Source organism: Archocentrus centrarchus, chromosome 13 (assembly GCF_007364275.1).
Source record: "Archocentrus centrarchus isolate MPI-CPG fArcCen1 chromosome 13, fArcCen1, whole genome shotgun sequence".
In the NCBI taxonomy this organism is placed as follows: domain Eukaryota; kingdom Metazoa; phylum Chordata; class Actinopteri; order Cichliformes; family Cichlidae; genus Archocentrus; species Archocentrus centrarchus.
The window spans coordinates 21,462,066-21,482,383 of record NC_044358.1 but is presented as its reverse complement, the minus strand read 5'-3'; the positions used below and the strand labels follow the sequence as shown (position 1 = coordinate 21,482,383).

The 20,318-nt window shown below is 39.9% G+C and overlaps 1 protein-coding gene across 4 annotated transcripts in view; it reads right to left on the bottom strand.

The window, feature by feature from the left end:
• plch1 (phospholipase C, eta 1) overlaps positions 1 to 20,318 on the bottom strand; it is a 69,315-nt gene that overhangs the window by 3,866 nt on the left and 45,131 nt on the right. For 2 of the 4 annotated variants that reach the window (XM_030744448.1, XM_030744451.1), the window contains 14 exons: positions 16,528 to 16,699; positions 13,390 to 13,497; positions 11,213 to 11,368; positions 10,434 to 10,496; positions 8,601 to 8,695; positions 5,747 to 5,844; positions 5,470 to 5,649; positions 4,467 to 4,574; positions 3,678 to 3,802; positions 3,274 to 3,358; positions 2,463 to 2,609; positions 2,002 to 2,081; positions 1,789 to 1,848; positions 880 to 1,270 (listed from right to left, as the gene is read on the bottom strand). In XM_030744448.1, coding sequence (XP_030600308.1) covers positions 880 to 1,270; positions 1,789 to 1,848; positions 2,002 to 2,081; positions 2,463 to 2,609; positions 3,274 to 3,358; positions 3,678 to 3,802; positions 4,467 to 4,574; positions 5,470 to 5,649; positions 5,747 to 5,844; positions 8,601 to 8,695; positions 10,434 to 10,496; positions 11,213 to 11,368; positions 13,390 to 13,497; positions 16,528 to 16,699 — 1,868 coding nt within the window. Of the gene's footprint in view, positions 1 to 317; positions 343 to 879; positions 1,271 to 1,788; positions 1,849 to 2,001; positions 2,082 to 2,462; positions 2,610 to 3,273; positions 3,359 to 3,677; positions 3,803 to 4,466; positions 4,575 to 5,469; positions 5,650 to 5,746; positions 5,845 to 8,600; positions 8,696 to 10,433; positions 10,497 to 11,212; positions 11,369 to 13,389; positions 13,498 to 16,527; positions 16,700 to 20,318 lie in introns of all 4 variants that reach the window. The other 2 variants (XM_030744450.1, XM_030744449.1) reach the window with 2 other exon arrangements.

Genomic DNA, 20,318 nt, shown 5'->3' with positions numbered 1-20,318 from the left:
ACCAAGCAGACCAACACTTAAATGACAACAATTAACAATCCAGCCAATACAAGGCAACAGCAATACACAGACAAATGGATCACCAACTACAACTGTGAAAGGGGAAGCTGGTGGAGGTTTTAAAAAAAGGAAGAATCCATGTTTGCAAATATCGGATAAAGACGGAGATGGTCAAATGGGATTGGTTTGGTCAAATGGGATAAAATGGCACAGTAATATATTTCTCAGACCACTTTCCAACAAAATACACTGGGTGGACGCAATACTGGTATGTTTTTGAACGATGCAACCTTCAGACAATAGACATTTTAGATTACCTGTAGGCATATCCTAGTCAGTTCTCTACTATAAAGAAACACACAAATGAAGATGGGACAGAAAAGGCACGTTAAGGTATCATGGAGAGTAGGCTGTAGTCTGTCAGTTCACATGGTTACTGTACATGAGTTTTACGTAGCATGAAGTAAAGCAAGAGAGAGAAATCAGAAAACATTTGACATTAATTAATTAGCAAAGCAATTCAAGCCAATGCCATGTAAAACCCTGGCATTTTCTCACAAAAATACAATAATTTAGAAATATGCTGTAGTTAAAAATAAATAAACAAATAAATAAATAAATAAAATACCTGTTCCCAATTTTGACTCCGTTATAACTGCCACATATTGTTGTGGCTAGATGTGTGTTAGTATTAGATAATAGATCATATATTCAAATATATTCAATTCAATTTTTAACAGTGCCAATTCACAGCAACAGTCATTTCAAGGCTTTTTATGTGATGGTATTTAAACTAGAATGGTCCTATTTTATTTGTAACTTGCATAATTATTTCATTTATTTTCCTCTTTGACTGCAGCAGGAGTGGAAAATACCCACCAATGACAGTGTCTGCACCCATGTCGTGCTGTTCCTTGTCTGGGGAGCAGATGGAAAGCTGCCCTTGCAGAAGCCTGTCTAAGGGCATGGAGATCGGTCTGTGAATAAGTGGGGCTCGGGGCTGGAGACGCTTCTCCATCCCTCCTTCCTTCCCTGACACACCCTCTCCTCCTCCTGCAGCTGCACCTGTGCCATTCTTTTGGTCTGATATTGAAGCCACTGACTCTGATAGCATCATCTTTGTCTTCTTCCGTCCCTTTGCTGGGGCACTGGCTGTGCGCCGTAGGAGGTGATCGCTGATGGAGCGCTTTCGTAGACCACTGGAGTTTGTATCCACGGAGGACTTGGAAGAACGATTAAAGAAACCCCGGATACCTCGCAGGTGATTACTCTGATGAAAGGAGGAACCAAACAATAAAAGGTATAAGTAAGAAACAGTGAAACACCATTATCAGAAATACCTGATGAACCAGTGTGCAGTTCTGAAACAGTCTAAATACATTCCACACATTACAATTTGAGGTTAAGATGTTAATTTTGATGTAAACAATGGGAAGGAACATATAGCATGTATTGAAATGGATTGAGAGCAGTTGACAACTACATGCGTTTTTATAAATTGCCTCTAGATGGCACCCTTACTCCTTAGTTACCACAGCAAACAAAATGCAAAAAGCTATTTTTCGGTTGTGCGCACATGCTTACATTAAAAATAATATCTACACTCACAATGAGAAAACAACAGGTTTAAGAAAAATCGGAATGAAAAATTAATTTGTAAGTAAACTGCATGACTCAGTCATTTAATGTCACAAATGAAAAAGTCACTGAAGATAAGCCAGACTGCACATTTGCATCATGCATTGCTTTTTCATGCAGCACGACACAGACCCTAGTGAATCGATATACCTTATTAGATCCTAGAAAGTGCATTATGGTAAAGCTGGGGTTCAGCACTAGAGGGCTCCACTAGAAAGACAAAGTATTGAGCATAGCTTAAATGGACTTGTATGTTAAGAAAAACAATTTTCTGTTTACCTCTAAAAAAAAAAAAATTCTCACTTGAACAAAAAGGCTAACAGGGGGATGCTACAGTAAACACCAGGCGTGTAGCGCACTTACCTTCCCATAGACATCATGCACTGACACATGCACAAAAATGGAAGCTTCAGTCAGCCCTTCCAAGTAAACATGTCTGTAACCTGTGGTTAAAGATGAAGGGAGAAAGCATGTGAACTAGAGAGTGGGTCAAAGACAGATAACAGGTGTCGTCAGATGATGCAAGAGAGGGAATCAGGATTTCAGAGGCAATTTTGATGGATCCAGATTAAAATAAGTAAAAATAACTTAACAAATCACGTTTATTTTTCACTATGCACTTACATCAGATTATGGTTTACTAAACTTAAACACAAGATGACATACCCCTTAGCAATGGCAACATTTAAGCTGTAAGGGAAACAATACTAGTATTGTAGTGATTCTAACCAGCAGTGACAAACACTGCCCCCTCTTAAATTCATGCCATTCATATCCAATAAGTTAATTTTTTAAGAGATAGGTGAAACAAAGTTTGCACAGACCAGGCATCAGACTGCTGAAAGCAACGGTCCGTTGACCAATAAAGTCCCTTCCAATGGGGTCATGGTCCCAGACAAGGAACCGCACCAGTGCCACCTCAGCCATATGAAGTGTAAAAGTCAAAGTCTCCTCCCACACTGGGTTAAAACCTGAAGAACATACACATATATACAATGAGCTTATAATAATTAGTATGTATTTCTTCAGTTTGTTGTTCAAGCACACACCGCAAGACTTCCATCCAAAAATTTAGCATCAGCACACTAATCTTATAACACTGTTGAGCTCCTGAGCCCCATGACCTTTCCCAGAGGAGGCATTTCCTCTCCCCCTGCAGAGTGCTTTCATCTGTGGAGGCATGTTTGGGGTGGCACCCGAAGATCACGCCTTTCTGCTTCCTTTGTGCCTGTAATTAATTAGTCTGATTTTTTTTATCCTGGCAATGCTCCACAGCCCAGAGTAAAATACAACATCTGCAGCATTGTTTCATCTCCGCTTTGTTTCTTTGTTTTTTTGGAACAACGCCAAAGATTATTAGGATATCACAGAAGTGAGAAGACCTGCGTTTGTTTGGATCCTATGCATGCATTATGTTCTATAGGATACACAGCGTAGTATACAAACATAACCATAAAAAAGGAAAAGCACACACAGACACAGAAAGACATACATCCATTTTAGATGACTAAAAAAGTGATACAAAAGCATGTAAAACCATTATGAAGAAAAAATATACTGTTTGTATACTGTTTGATTCAGTGTACAGAAATGTGCAATTTTTGTATTGGTCAAAATAATCTGTGTGTGTCTAACCGTTGTCATCAACAACACGGGTCTGTTCTTTGCAGCAGTCAACTGGCAAACCGATTATCTCCACTTCAACAAAAGGATCAATAATCTGAGGAGGAGAAAAAGCAATAAAATGAATTATGTTTAATTTCATGACACTGGCTATATAACTTCAACATCTCTGAACAGTCAAATCTAACTGTCCAAATGTGTGTAATAGTGTGTGTGTGTGTGTGTGTGTGTGTGTGTGTGTGTGTGTGTGTGTGTGTGTGTGTGTGTGTGAGTGAGTGAGTGAGTGAGTGAGAGAGAGAGAGAGAGAGAGAGAGAGAGAGACACAGAGAGACAGAGAGAGAGAGAGAGAGAGAGAGAGCGAGGATGACAGATGGAGATTGTGGGAACATAGTGCATGTGTTTTGGTATGTTTTTACCTCTCCACGGTCCCCCAGCATGGAATCTGGTGGTTTGGGCAACTGCTGTCCACTAATGATCTTGAGAGTGAGCTGCTTCTTGGGGTAAGCTGGAAGTGGATCATCACTGAATGGGTTGAAAGTGCCTAGAGGGAATAAAAGACAGCAGAGCAACAACTTTGATTAATGCCATCAGCAAATGCAAAAATCCATGACTGTTTTCATACTGCATACATTTAGCAAACTAAAGAATTTGCACAGAACAGAATTGTAAACTAAAGTGAAACAAACCTGTTAAAAAATTCATCAATGTCTTTCTCATGTCGTGCAGCTAACTCCCAGTTGGATAGATAATTATGAAGCAAACAACACTGTACTGTAAAATTAAATCTTTCTAATGAACTGAGGTGGGTGAAGAGAAAGATACTTCAAATGTACAACACTTTAAAAACATAGCAGAGTTCCCAAATGATATACCACATTATGTAACATGATTACAAAGTTATTCCTCTACTTGTCCCATAAAACACGTACTTTGTCTCTTCAAATTTATTTCTCACATAAACAATCATTTAAGATTTTATCCCTTACAGTTAAAATCTCTTTAATCTCAGTACCTACTGAAATTAACACTGAGTTAACAATCCAGCATGTTTCCATTCCAACTATAATGTAAATCCTAAGGCTCATAGAAACAAGAAAAAAAAGCATTGATTTAAATATCAGTTGCTTCTATTCACAAATAATCATGTGTAAAGCACTTATGATTTGTAATTTATTTGTGTGCACGCAGTGTGTTTGCTGCTGTACCTTTACACATTGGAGGAGGCTTGAGGACATATCCAATACCTCCATTCACCATAAACTTGGCTCTGTTAAGCTGCATCATTCTTCCCTCTGTCTGGTAGTTGAGTGCAACTGAAACAAATATATATAAATTTAAAAAAAAATTAAAACATGTCACTAAACTAATACCCAGATATACAATAACATCAGTTTGCTTGATTTTACTTTGTGAAATCCTGTTGCCCAAGAAAGTTGTGGGATGATATATTAAAAAAAAAAATACAAATAGACTGCAATGATTTCTCAATAAGCCTTGACTCATATGTAATTGAAAATAGTACAAAGATAAAAAAAAATATATATATATTTTTTTTAAATCTATAATTGTCTGATGAAGCCAGCATCAGGTTTCAAAGATGTTTTGAGCACAAATGACTGGCTGTGTAAGCTGTGTAATCCAAAAGAAAATAAATAATAATAATAATAATAATAAATCAAATAAATTCACCAAGGAATATCTCAAAACAAATTAGTTTGCTTAGCAACATGACTACAAATAAAAAGAGCATCCCAAACATAGTGAGTCTTCCAAAAGCAAAGATGGAGTTCTGAATGACTGTGTGGGCAAGTAGTTTAACAATTTAAGAAAAAACATCTTCACAAAGTAAAATTGCAACTTGGGAGTTTCATCATCTATGCTTGTAGGATATATGCTACAAAATTAAGAGAATTTCAGCAACACTTCTGAAGTGAACAAAATCCATTCTTCAGATGGAACTGTTTTTGGTTCATTTAATAGAAATGAACCTTTTAGGACTAACAAAGATTCCTGTCTATACACAGATAACTACATTTCAAACTGTACTATGTAAAAGCCATGGATGAGTTAATTTGATGTGTTTGTGCATTTGTTAATAAGTGTCAATTAATGTGTAACAGCAGGTATGTGACAAAGTAGCAGGAGTATGGCATTTTTTTAACAATAGCTCACATCTGAAAACCTAAGAGCTCTAATTTGTTGTCTTACCCAACTGACAACCCACATTCCAGTAGAACTGAGGATTGAAATTGGAAGAGTCAATGCGATATGCCGAGGGATAAATTCGAGACAGCTGCCTCTGGTTAAAAGCCAGGAATTCTTCTGTTCTGTGATTTACCAGAGACTGTGCTCTGGTCTCACTGAAAGACAGAACATCACCTGGAGTACCTGAAGAAAAACATGGATTATGTATGAAAAGATGCCTTTAAGATGAAGACTGCATTTTGCTTATGTGTGTGCATGTGTCAGAGCTTTGGTGTGTCACCTTCATTGAGACATTCCTGTGAGGCAACAGAGTTGGTGAACACCACGAGATTTGACAGATCCCTGCTCAGTTTCATCGTCTTCCTCTTCCTTCCACCCCTGAAACAATTGTCAGATGACCGATGACAATTGCAAGAGAGGACAGAGATGACAAAGTGAGATCATCTAAAGATTTGAGAGGCAGAAGGAGTAAAAAGGATAGGAACGAAGATGTGCACACAGTCATTCACCCATTAAAGTATTTATAGTAGAAGAACATTGCAGGAGAGAGGATTGTCCATCGGAGGCAACTTGGAAACCGCAGGAAAAGAGCATCAAAGGCAAAAAGCTTAATAGGGACCAGAGGACATGCAGTGCAGAAGACTCACTCACATTCACACACACAAACAACTGCACTGTCATGCACCCACAGTCTTACAAAAAGAGTCAGTCACACAGCCACTCAGACACATGCTTGCGGGAATCTTTATTGTGACAGCTCCCTGGGACATGCCCATATGAATATGCAACAGAGACTGAAAGAACAAAGACAGACAAAGGTCTTAGACAAAGACAGCAACTGAAGAAGGAAAACAAAGCTGGATTCCACTTTTTTAACCAGTGCTCACTCAAATAGAAAGGGGAAAAACAAGATCGAGGTGGACAAAGAATGTGGGTGGAAAATATGTGGGCTATATTCAAATCACAGATGAAAATGAACTCGGATTTATTTATTTATTTTTACTTCGTGGAAAAAGTATCATTATTCTGACATACTACAATTTACTTTGGCCCACTTTCAGGTGTGATTCTAAATAGAATACAGATCAGATTTGTGGTACCAATAACACTGAATTATGTAACTTTAACACCCCTTACATTGCAATATTTTTTTAACTCAATAATGATTTGAGAGGAAAGATGGACAATTGGAGAAATGAAAGTACTACTAAAATACTGTGCTTCTTACACCTCAAAATGTATATTACAGTAACAATTACTACTTACTCCTTTAGCCCCCCCATCCCACCCACCCAACAAGACTGGAGACCAATACTGCAATACTGGAAGGGCATATGGGAGAAGGATGCAACACATAACAGCAATGCTTGGCAGCTAGTGGATCTAAGAGCAGACCACAGCAAGACTGGCTACAGATACCAACTATGAAATGGAGCAACCATTACCCACCTCCTATATGGATGATATCAACCCTGCTGGGATAGTAAGCTGGCCAAACGGGGAGATAGAAGCCACTGACATCAAGACAAGAAAGCTCCTTACCATGCATGGAGTCTTTCACCCCAAATCCATCAACCTGAGACTGTACGCTAAGTGGAAGGAAGGAGGATGAGGACTAGTGAGTGTCAGAACCACTATCCTGGATGAAGCAACAAAGATCCATGAGTACATCAAGAAGACAGCCACAATTGATCATGTGCTTAGTGAATACCTCAGGCAGCAGAAACCTGAGAAAGAAAAGGAGCAAGAACAGGAACCATCACTGAAGGACAGGCCCCTCACGGCATGAACCACCAGCAGATAGACAAAGTGGCTGAAATTCTACCAATGCCTACACAAAGCTGGGCTCAAAGATAGCAGAGGCACTAATCATGGCTGCACAGGAACAAGCTCTAAGCACAAGATTGATAGCGGCTGGGGTCTACCGCACCAGGCAAGACCCCTAGGTGCAGAGATGCCCCTGAGACAATCTACCACATAACAGCAGGGTGCAAGATGCTAGCGGGCAGGGCATACATGGAACGCCATAACCAAGTGGCTACCCTGGAAGTTACAAGGTCAAAGCAGGATACACCCCCCAGGGTGGTTAAGAATGACCAGGGTAAGATCCTGTGGGACTTCCAAGTACAGACAAACAAACTGTTGACAGTTAACCAGCCAGACATAGTAGTAGAGGAAGAGCAGAGGAAGCAGAGGAAGAAGGCCGCTGCAATAGATGTAGCAATGCCAAGTGATAACAACATCAAAAAGAAGAAAATTGAGAAGCTTGAGAAATACCAAGGGCTTAGAGAAGAGCTAGAAAATCTGTGGAAGATGAAGGCTACAATGGTCCCCGTGGTAATCGGAACAATTCTGGCAGTGACCCACAGTCTGGAGGAGTGGCTTCAGCAGATTCTAGGAACAACATCCAAGATCTCTGTCCTGAAGAGCACAGTCCCAGGAAAATCTAAGATACTGCACAGGACCCTCAAGCTCCCAGGCCTCTGGACCTGAGCTTGAAGGACAAAGACCGCCCACAGATTGGGGAATAAATATATATATTTCTGAACAAGAAGTCACGATTTCATTACATAGTTGTTACATACTTTAAAAAAAAAAATAGAAATATGTAACAGCAAAAATATGTCTTCATATGGGTTTATTTTATGGATAAAATGCCATCTTTGGCTACAATTTAATAAGCATAGGAACTGTGGGATGACACATTACTTAATGTTTTTTGTTATGGCCCCAATTTGATGCATCCTATATTCTTGGTCTTGTTTGTGTTTATGTAGGAAGTCAGTAAACTGTTTTAATAACAGATCAGGGTGGGAATCAAACAGCAGGGCATGCAGGCTGAACACGGCCAATGCAGTCAAGGAAAGTGGAAAAGGGTGATCGTACATTTTTCTTCTGAGAGAAGGCTTTAAATGAGAGGAGAAAGAAAACAACCTCGATTCTCTCCTTTTGTGTCAGTGGTAGCTCCAGACTTTGACTCCTCACACAAACATACAATAAAGCTGGAAAAGCTTCAGTGTTTGCACGGCACTAACAGTGACCTGGACTGTTTCATGCTCCCAGCAGTCAGCAACTATCCAACTTCTCAGCTGTCAGATATTGTCAGTACTGTGGTGAAGTAGTTCAAAGGTCACCTGTTGAACTGTCCTCCAGCTTCCCTCCCAGACCTCTCCTGACCGTCCTCCTCCTTGTCCATGCTTTGGCATGTCAACCTGGATTTGGAGTGCCTCTGGATAGTGGATAAACAGGGATATATAAACAAACACAAGTTCAACTACTGTAAAAGCTTTTCATTTGATAAAACGTATAAACTAAGCCAGATAGATGTGTAACATATATAACATACATGATACCACCCACATACTCAGTACAAGAGTTCTTCATGCCCACAAGTGTTGCTAGTGTGTTTTGAGCAAGTCCTTTTTGAGTGTGTGATTGTGCATATCAGATTCATATATAGTATATGCAATCACTGCAAGACTGTTTTTCAGTGTCTGTGTTTTCTTTGTTTTGTTGTGCATTTTGTTAGTTTGTTCGATTAGAGGTAAAGTGAAGTTAGGCAGAGGATGAAAGTTGCAGTAATTACAGGGTTAAGGCTGCCTGCCAACAGGTTACTTGCACCCATGTGTGCACACATATATACACACAGGTGGGAGGGTGCACAAAATGCAAAGAGGGAGGCATAAAAGAATGAAGAGTAGATGTATGTGGGCAGTAAAGCAAAATGAGGAAGGTAAAAGTAAGCAAATAGCTAGAGAGAAAAATTCAAAAAGGGAAATAACCAAACTGAGAAATGACAAAATGTTTAGGGAAAAAACAACCATACACATACTGTAACACTAATCTATACTTCTAATAAATGAATGATAAATTAGACTGATGCTGAAGAATTAGTAAACATCTTAATCAGTTTCACTAGATTTTTTCTTGGGGACACCACACTCAGCCACTCTCCAAAGGATAAATATACCATAAAGAAGATCAAAATTTGGACAAGTGTATAAGTATGCTTTAGATCTACATGTGTAATTCCAAGGTATGTGATAAATTAAGGGAAAGAAAAACTAGCATATTGGCTTAGGAAGGTGTAGGACCATCACAAAATCATCTTCAGTGTTCCTCGTCATTGATTCTACAAATCTCTGAAGCTCCACTGGATAGATAGATTGCAGTCTTTCCAAAACATATTCATTGGTTTAATGTTTCAATGATGGTGGTGGAGCGTGCTGCTTAACAAGTTGGTACCCTCCTGCAGAAGGTCAACTGGGTTAAGATCTGATGAGTTTAAGGGCCATAGCTTACAATTCACATAATTTCCATACTCATTAAACCATTCATGACCTCTTGTGCTCTATGGATGAGACCACTCCCATCAGCATGGAAATCTTTCATCACAGGATAAAGGTGACAGTGAATACAATGCAGCACCAACACAGCTTAACATATTGACTGGAAGCAGATGCAGACACAGTTACACAGTTAAAATATCCACTACCGAATCTCACTAATTAACATTCTATATCTAGTTTGTTTCATGGTTACAAAAAAATAAAGTATAAATACAACAAATTGAAGTTTTGCTGTCAAGCTGGTGGAGCATGTTAAATCAGCAACCAAGGTTGTTGTGGAGGAGTTCAATCAGAGAGGCTGTTCTGACAAGAGAATCATCGATTTCAGGTATTTAGTGCAGACTTGCATACTTTTCCTTCATGGAAATGACAGTATTGATTTCTTGAGGCAAGTTTGGGGTTTCATTCAAATTAAACAAAATTTCATCCTGTTTAATATTACCACCCACCCCCACCCCCCAAAAAAGCACCTTCAAAAATCATTTAATATTGTAAGCAGTATAATAACTCTTTACAATTTAACCTGAAGCTGAACAAATATGAATTACATTTTGGTGCCCCAGACAAATAGATTCAGAAACAACCAAAGAGAGCCGCTGTCTTTTCTATGCTTCTTACCTTCTGTTTGAGTGTCGTGATGAATGATCTGCTTTGGGATTTCTTCAGAACCCCTCTGGAGCTCTAAAGGAAAAAAAAAAAAAACACAATCAGAGACTTTCATATTTGTGTTTATGTGCACATATTTAGATTTGTGTGTGGTGTGAATCTTATAACAGTCACATTAGCACCCAGTGAGCCACTTAAACCCTAAATCTCAGGGGCTAAATGTAACAGACAATACAGCACAATACAGCTGATAAGTGGGTGAAAATAAGAAAAAGACAAATTACAGTAAGTCACACCTAGAAAGAAAATCATTTTGTGACAAAATGAGGTGCAGGGTATCACCAGCAAAGCACGAGTAGAATAAAATGAATAGGAAACCCCAATGCACAACACCCACTACATTAAAATGGCTGTCAGGAAACTGAAGCTTCTAAAAATAGCACAAGAGGCAAGCAGGGAAATTAAATATTAAGTAACACTGCAGACATTTAGTTTCTCATCACTTTCAGTCTGTTTTGACATGCTTTGGATGAAAGACCACTTACGTGGGTGGAAACATAGCATCCCCTTCAGAGAGACCTGTGTGTCTCTCTGTTTTCATCTGTTTGGGGAGTGTGTTTGACCTATGAGCCGTGCAGTAACTAGTCTGCTCTTTTTTTTTCTCCATCCCCCTCCATGACTAATCCCATGGCCTAGTTTTATCCCCCTTCTTTTTTGCTTTCTTCTCTTTATCTGTTAACAAGTACAACTCTGCTCCACAGTCATCCCCACACTTTGCCTTGGGGCTGTACCTGCCGCAGGTTCTTCTGAAGACCCTGGTGTGTGGCTCGGAGCAGAGCTCTGATGCTGAAGCTGTCAGTATCTTCCTTGTCTCCAATCCGAGACTCCTTTAAAAGAGAGTCCAGTTTCTTTCTGATGTGAGACTCCACCTGGTGGTGGCCATTGCCCTGGGTGAAAAAAAAAAAAAAAAGGTGAAAAAGAGGACTTTAAGATGGTGTAGAGTAATGCCATTTAGGAGCAGAAGTGCACATTATCACCTGAAACTGCAACATCACACTGCCAGGAATCAAACCTGTACATACAGTGCTGCCTAGTTGCAGGAAATTGAGGCAGAAGGTGATAACGGCTTATTATCACATATAATCTTGTGTACATCTGCAGCTTTTCTTTGCACAGGTCAGAATGTGTATAAGTGGTCTGATAATGAATAAACAACTACACCTGCTGAATGAATGGCAGAATGTAAATTAACATTTTTCTCAGTGAGTTATACCTGGAATTTAGTATGCGCATTAATACATTCAAAATGACAACAAAAATAAATTTTTTATCACAAACAGTGTGAGTAATCAAGACTATACACATCACCTTTTTACACATCGCATATCTCACAACTGTACAAAAGGTATAACACACTAGTACCGCAATGTTCAGTGGCGACTGCTGTGAAAGCATACTGGTTTAATGAGCTCAATACAAAACCTCCCATCAGTGGAAACCTGCCATCTCCCGTTTTAAATTGGCAATGATCATCTGAAGTGGCATCTGCAGCCTCATGCCTCTCAGCTAAATGTGGAAAAATGATGCCATATTTGGTTACACAACTACACCATCTGGAAAAGTCTCGTCCTGTTTTAAGCATTGTAAGGAGGACCCTGGCATTGTTGTATCACAAAATATGATGATGACTAAGAATAGCTATGAAAATACCTCATGGAAAACTAAAAAAGTGATTATCATAACCTGGCAATGATGGCATTCTCAGACATATTTTGTGAGATGCTTTACTCTTTATCTATTGAGCTTATTCAAAGTATTTTATAAATGTTTATTGTCTTAAATCTATGCCTGCTTGATTATGCATTGGTTATTCAAAACATTGCAACAATAACAATCATTAAAACCTTACAAGCACAAATTATTGAAGTCATTACCTCTAGAACAACAATGCCATTTAGATCTCATTACCTTACCTCTGTTTATGGTGCCCGTACGTGGAGCTGGGGATTGATTCGGTCCAAACTAAGGGCTTGTTTTCTTGTTTGTTTGCCTGTTTGTTTTTTGACAGGGTGTGGTTGCTGTTATATTTTGAATTAGGATTTATCATTTATTATCATTGTGATTTATTATCATCAGAGGATGCTGTGTTTCAAAAATGTAATTAACAGTGAAATAAATTTAAATCCAATGCTACTTCTTTTTTTGTTTGTTTTTTGTTTTGCTTTTTACTGTGCAGTTAAGTCTGACTTGAAAACTGATAGTACTTTCTATAACATGGACACAAGGAGGTAATAATATAGAAATAACAAGTTATTACCCCATAATTACCAAAGTAATATTCAGGTAATAACCGAATAATATCTTGTATCAGCAATGGTTATAGGTGAATAATATTACACTGAAATTTGTGTGACTGGGCAATAAGGGGCCAGAAAACTAGGGGTAATTAAGTGCTATCATTTGTCTCCATAGAACATGCAGTGAGAATCCACTTTTAGTGATAGTGTAAGACTGTTTAAATTTTAAAAAGACATATTCAGAAATGCTTTTGTTTTTTCAAAGACAGAGGAGTTGATGCCATTTATTTAAGTTTCTAAATAATGTTAATAGAATTTTGATGCAGCAGGTGAATGGCAATCATATTATAACTGTCTTGCATTGAGTAAGATGGAAAAGTTGTTCTTGGATGTTACATTGTGTTATATTACCATTTATATTATTATGTTATATTACCAATGTGCTTTACTGTCTTACTATCATGTTTATGAAACAGATTAAAAAACACATATATTAAGTCCATACAGTAGATAGAAAAAAATTAGCCTGAAAATGATGACAGCATCTAATTGAAAATAAGCAAGCCGGACCTAAGTGATACAAAGGAATGTGTCTATTTGGACATGCTAATTTGAGGGTTTGTGCTTCTTTGTGTGCACATCAAATTCATAGATTTAGTCCTCTATCTTACATTGCTGCTCTTGAGCTTGAAGTCATCCTCAATTTCATCAGCACTGTCATCATCAGACACTTCCCCTTCCTCAGCATCTGCAGACAGATAGGCAGGCAGGCGCTTTCCCTGCATGGGAAAAAAAGGACAGACAAGGAGATGAGAGACATTTGACCCATGCATATGTCTTAAATGCATTGCTAATCCATTTTTATACACATGTACACCCACACTGGTTGCACTTTTAAGATTGTCCAAGAATAACACAGCACAATTCAATATGTTTGACTCATAAAAATATACAGACACTGAGTATCTTACTAATTTATGAAGATGCTTTACCAGGATAAACAGGCAGAATGAAAAGAAATAAGCACAGAAGAGGGCACAAAACACATATGTGCAACCACATACACTATAAACAGTCAGCTGCAGAGTCTCTGAGAAGCTCTCTGAGCACCTCTTTCAGCACACAGTGGAAGCCCATTAGTAAGCCACTCTGGAGGTGTGAGTGGGAGTTAAAATTTTCTAAGCTTCTTCTTCCACTATCAATGGCAGACTGTGTGCTTACTGCAGTACATCACCACCCTCACTTCAACCACTGCCACAAGTAATATATCCCATTTCCTTCTATTTGTGACTGTCAGAAACCTTTATGCCATTTCTCTTCATTGTCTTGTGACTCTCTGGACTCTTCTTGCACTTCTGGTTTATTGAGAGAGGTGAAAGCCTCTCAAATGAGGACAGAGAGAGGGACAAAAAAGATGGGGGAGCAAAGGGCCTTTATAGAAAATCAATAATGCTCTTTAACTTTTCAGACATCTGACCATGAGACAGATCCGAGGCTTCTTTCACAGAGAACAATGCAGACTTTCTTCAACATTACAGATAAAGTCCATTATATGTCATTCTTATAAAAAAAAAAAAAAAAAAAGAAAAAATCCAACAAATGTGGAAAGCTTTTGTTCATCAAGATCCTCTGTCTGTCTTGGGGTCTTTGGGTAACTCCTACTGTGCTGGTGGATAAGGATCTTGGGTCTGAGGCTGTCAAAGTAAGACTGGATATTGTGTTGGATTTCTGTCTTTTAGGTGATGATTATATCAACCACGATTCACAGATCATTTTGCTGGACACCTTTACTGCCCTTTGGGAGCAGCTAGTGCTCTAAAGAGATACACTTGTGAGACTAGACATGGTACTGCTTTTAGAAAAACTTGCAAGTGAAACATCCATGGTCACTCTAAAACGTTGCTTTTATCTAAATGATCACATTGACTGAAGAAGTTTAGTAAGGGACAATAGATGTGACACTCATCAATAATGCTCTTGGATTGATGTACTTTAAGTCCCCATATTGAAATCATCAAATATGACCTTGAGCACTAGTTTAGAAAACAAAAACAAACTGGTTAAATTTAAGATATTAGGATATCTAGGGGTATATAGTAAACAGACTGCAAGACACAGACTAATGCTGCTGTATCTCTAAAAAGTCACATAACTTTAAAAAAAAAACACCAAAATTACCCAAAAGGAAAACGAATCTACTAATCGAATCTAATCTACACTAACCTGCCACTTTGTTAGGTACATCTGTCAGCTGCAAGTATCTAACCAGTCAATTACAATGCTGTAATAAATTTAGGTATAGAGACATGGTCAAGATGAAGATGACCAGATGAAGTTCAAACTGAGCATTAGAATGGGGAAGAAGGGTGATTTAAGTGACTTTGAATGTGGCATGGTTCTTGGTGCCAGACTGGCTGGTGAGAGTACTTCAGAAACTGCTGATCTACTGGAATTTTCCAACCATAGGGTTACAGAGAATGGTCCCCCCCAAAAAAGAGCTAAGACCAGGAGACTGAAATTACAGTTCACACAGGCTCACCAAAATGTTTCCTGGTCTGATGAGTCTATATTTCTGCTGCAATATTTGGATGGTCAGGTCAAAAATTTAGCATAAACATTGTACTGTTGCTGACCATATCCATTCTTTTACGATCGCAGAGTACCCATCAGCACGCGTCATGTCACAAACCTAAATCACCTCAAACTTCTTGTCATCATATCAATATGAATTAAAATGTTTCCAGCTCCTTGATGAATCTATGCCACGAAGAATTAAGGCAGTTCTGAAGGGAAAAGGGGGTCCAACCTGGTACTTGCAATGTGTACCCAATAAAGTGGCCAGTGAGTGTGTAGTTTAGCACCTTTAAATCACTCATCAATGTGTTGTGTTTTGAGGGCTGAACAGATCTGCCAGCTATAGTGGCTTAATTTTATGTCAGTGAAAAACTTTTTTTAAATCAGTCATTTGAGTCATATCAAAATTCTGATAATGAGTCACTTTAATAAATTTAAAATACAATGTTTTTCAACTTGGTAAATATAAATAAAGAGGATAAACTTTGATATTACAAGGATTTGTTGTGGTGTTGTATGCGTAGTAGTAGTAATATAAAATTTAAATATGTTGAAAATATTTCTCAATGCAACATTGCTATTTACAATTAGTTACTAGCCATTTTAAAATCTTTTCACACATCCAAACGAAATAATAATTATAATAATAATAATTCAAGCGCAAGATAAAAAGGTCACAACAGCTCAGAGAAAGGGAAAAGTCTGCATAAGGCTGCAATTTAATAATTGCATAATCATAATAATCTCGTCTCAAGCTTTAAGGCAGCAACAGTGCCTCAGAATCAATGTTGCCTCAAAAACTAAAAGAGAATTAAATAATTAAATTGGACCCAGCAGTTCTGAACACACTTCTTTTTTGTGATTTGTAGGTAACAAAACTTAAAGCCAGTAATCTGACGCACTCATCATATACAAGCTCGTTCTTCTCTCATTTCTTGCCTATAATTAATACCGTGACCTAGTTTTGCCTCCCTCCTTGCTCTTGTTCCTTCACTTCATCTGTTTATGGGAAATAATTAGTGGCCTTGCAGTGCCTTCTCAACTCATTCACATGAAGTAGGATTGACAGATGATCAGCACACTTCTTCCTTCACTGAAGTGTGAGGAGATCTAATGCAGATGCTTTCAGTCACAAGTGAACTGACAAGTTATATTAGAATTCAGTAAGTTATTCATTCATTTAAAAGCATGAAGTCCATCTTCCATCCATCTAACCACTTTAGATTTATTCTTACTTTGATGAGTATCTTGCCTTGCAGGCTATGAGGACTGGGTAAAGTCTTGCAGTCGCCACTCAGTACATCTCCTATATCCAGTTTGTCCGCAAAGATTTCTCGCAGGTATTGTGCAATCTTCTTCTGCTGCTGGATGCTACAGTGATTCTCTATGGAGAGAATCACTGGGTACCTTGAAAAAAAGAACAAAAGACATACTCAGCTTTCTTTAAATTGCATAAACCCTGTCAACACTCTGAAAATGTGCCTTGAACGAAGTAAGTGGACTGAAGTGAGATGGATCTGCTGACATGATCATAAATCACATTTCAAACTGTGCCTCCATTTCTCACCTCAATCCAACAGAGCAAAGAGGAGGTAAATCATAAAAATACAGCAGTACCTCTGTGGCATGGTGTCTGCGAGTGCCTGGGATGACTGTGTCCGTGTGTGTGTGTGTGTGTGTGTGTGTGTGTGTGTGTGTGTGTGTGTGTGTGTGTGTGTGTGTGTGTGTGTGTGTGTGTGTGCGTGTGTGTGTGTGTGTGTGTGTGTGTGTGTGTGTGTGTTTTCATTTAGAAAAGGTGAAATGACTTGTGGCCACACAGCAGCACAGCTCAAATGTCAGGTTTGTCAGACTGACAGCCCTCCCTCAGGGGACACAGCCTCCCTTTCACTCCCACCTCTGATCCTCAAAACACACACTTGCATGAACAACACACACACACACACACATTGTGTATGTGTGTGTGTGTGTTGTTCATGCAATACACACACACACACACACATAAAAAAAAAAAAAAGAAAAAACTAGTCCTCTGACAAAGAGCCAAAGACAAAAAGAGACAAGAGAGAGAGAGTCATTTCATTTCAAAGATGTAACAGCTCCTCTCAGGTGAGACAGTGAGGCAGTCCAATGAGCTGCGTAATGTGTGTGTGTGTGTGTGTGTGTGTGTGTGTGTGTGTGTGTGTGAGTGAGAGAGAGAGAGAGATGCAGGAGAGCAAAGATTCACTCCCTTTCATTGTAGCCTCGGGGCCATTAATCACATTAACAGGTGGCACTGATGATAAAATATTTACTGAATATAGAAGGTGAAAATGGCAACAGGAGAGAAGAGATAGAGCAATAAAGCACATGGCATTCACTTTGTTAGATTCTCACTGTCAGTATTAATGAGTTAATTTGAATAGGCAATTATTTCCTAATTGGAAAGTTGCAGTATTTTACATGATGGGGTAGGGGGGGGCAGAAAACTGTTTTAACTACTGATTTGTATTCAGTACAGTTAGGTCCACAATTTGCTGGACAAAGGCACAATTTTTGGAGTTTTGCTGCTGTGCACCACCACAGTGGATTTTAAATCAAGAAATTAATATGTGGTTAAAGACCTTCACCTTTGATTCTAGGGGTTTTGCCAAAAAAAACTGTATTATCTGTTTAGGAATCCACGGGCCTCAACAGGTGAGGTTGCTGTTTCATAATAAATGAAGCATGATTTCGCATTTATGCTCAGCTCTCTCTCTTCACCACAATGGACAGGTGCAGCGTCTGCATCACTGCAGCAACAGCCCCAATCTGTCTGTCAGTCTCCCACTTTCCTTTCACTTCACTTGTGAACAAGACCCCGAGACGCTTAAACTCCTCCACCTGGGGCAGCAGCTTGTCCCTGATCCAGAATAACTACTCTACTCTTTTCAAGCTACAGACCATGGCCTCACACTTAAAGGAGCTAAATCACATACCTGCCGCTTCACACTCTGCTGTGAAGTGCTCCAGTGAGTAATGGAAGTCAAGAGAACCACATCATCTGCAAAAAGCAGAGATGAGATTCTGAGAGTTGAAGCCTTCCACCACTATGCTGAGAAATTCTGTCCATAAAAATTATGAAAAGAATCTGTGACAAAGGGCAGCACTGGCAGAGTCCAAAACCCAACAAAACTACTTCAACTTATTGCCAGCAATATGAACCAAGAGCTTGTTGCAGCTGTACAGGGATTTAATGGCTCATAACAATAGACCAGACACCCCATACTCCTGGCATAGACTTTCCGGGAAGGCTGAGGAGTGTTATCCCCTGATAGTTGGAGCACAGCCTCCATTCTCCCTTTTTGAAGATGGGAACCATCACCCTAATCTGCCAATCCAGTGGCACCACCCCAGATCTCCATGTGACACTGCAGAGACATGTCAACCAAGACTGATAGACGAGTCGTCCACCTTGTCCTCAGACTCTGCTTCCAATACAGAAGGTGAGTCAGTGGGATTAAGGAGGTCTTTGAAGTATTCCTTCTACCGCCTGACTATATCCTCAGTTGAACTCAGTAATGCCCCACCCGTAATATACACCATGTGAGAAGAGCACCGCTTTCCCCTCCAGGGTCACCTGACAGTTTGCCAGAATCACTTTGAGGCAGTCTAAAAGTCTTTTTCCCCTAAACTCCTCCCACCTGAGTTTTTTTTTTTTTGACCACCACCTGAGCCATGTTCTGCTTGGTCTGTCATTACCCATCAGGACTCCTTCTGCTTGATGGCTTCCTTCATTTCAGGTGTCCACCATTTGGTTCGGGGATTACCACCATGACAGGCGCAAACCATGGAGCTGCAGCTGAGGTGTGGAACATGGTCCATTTAGACTGTTTGTGTAATGTCCTCAGCCTCCCACAGAATGCTGTTGATCTTCTGCCAGAAGTGAAAGTTGAAGATTTTGCAGAAAAGGGCCTCTGCCAGGCATTGCCAGCGCACCCTCACTCTACATTTAGGTGCACCAGGTCTGTCCCACATCCTCCCCCGCCACCTGACCCAACTGACCACCAGGTGGTGATCAGCTCACCTTCTCTTTTCACCTGAGTGGCCAGAACATACAGCTGTAGATAGGATGATACAATTACAAAATCAATCATTGATCTGCGACCTAGGGTGTCCTGGTGCTATGTGCACTTATGGACATTCTTATGTTAGAACATGGTGTCCGCTATGGACAAACTGTGGTTTGCACAGAAGTCCAATAACAGAACACCACCCGGGTTTAGTTCAGGCGGGCGATTCCTCCCAATCATTTCCCTCCAGGTCTCACTGTCATTGCCCACATGACATTGAAGTCTCCCAGTAGGACAATGGAGTCACCAGATGGAGCACCCTCACACACCCCACCCAGCAACTCCAAGAAGGCTTGTCTGATGGTACAGGGAAGCAACCCTCTCATCCACTGGTGAAAACTCTGACATAGAGGCAGGAAGCCAAGGGGATACAAGAATACCCACCCTGGCCCAGTACCTCTCACCAAGGGCAACTCCAGACTGGAAAAGAGTCCATCCCCACTCCAAGAGACTGGTTTCAAAGCCCAGGCCATGCATTGAGGTGAGTCTGACTATATCTAGCTGTTATCTCTAAACCTCACGCACTAGCAAACAACACTGCACCTGACCCCTACAACACCTCCTGCGGGTGGTGGGTCCACAGGAGGAATGGTCCAAGTTTCCTCTTCAGGCTTTGCCCTGCTGGCCCAATGGGCTAAGCACCGGCCACCACGCGCTCTCCCTCAAGCTCCCTCCCCAGACCTGGCTCCAGGGTGGGACTCTGGTAACCCTATCCCAGGCACAGTAAACTCTTCACTTGGTCTTTTTTCCCATAAGGGTTGTCCGAATCAGTCTTTGTCTAGCCCCTCACCCAGGATCAATTTGCCTTGGGAGACCCTACCTAAGGGCTAAAGCCCCCAGACCACATAGCCCCTGGATCACTGGAACACAAAAACCCCTCCACCACAATAAGGTAGTAATTCATGAAGGGATTTTGTATATGCTTCATGAATTTTAAC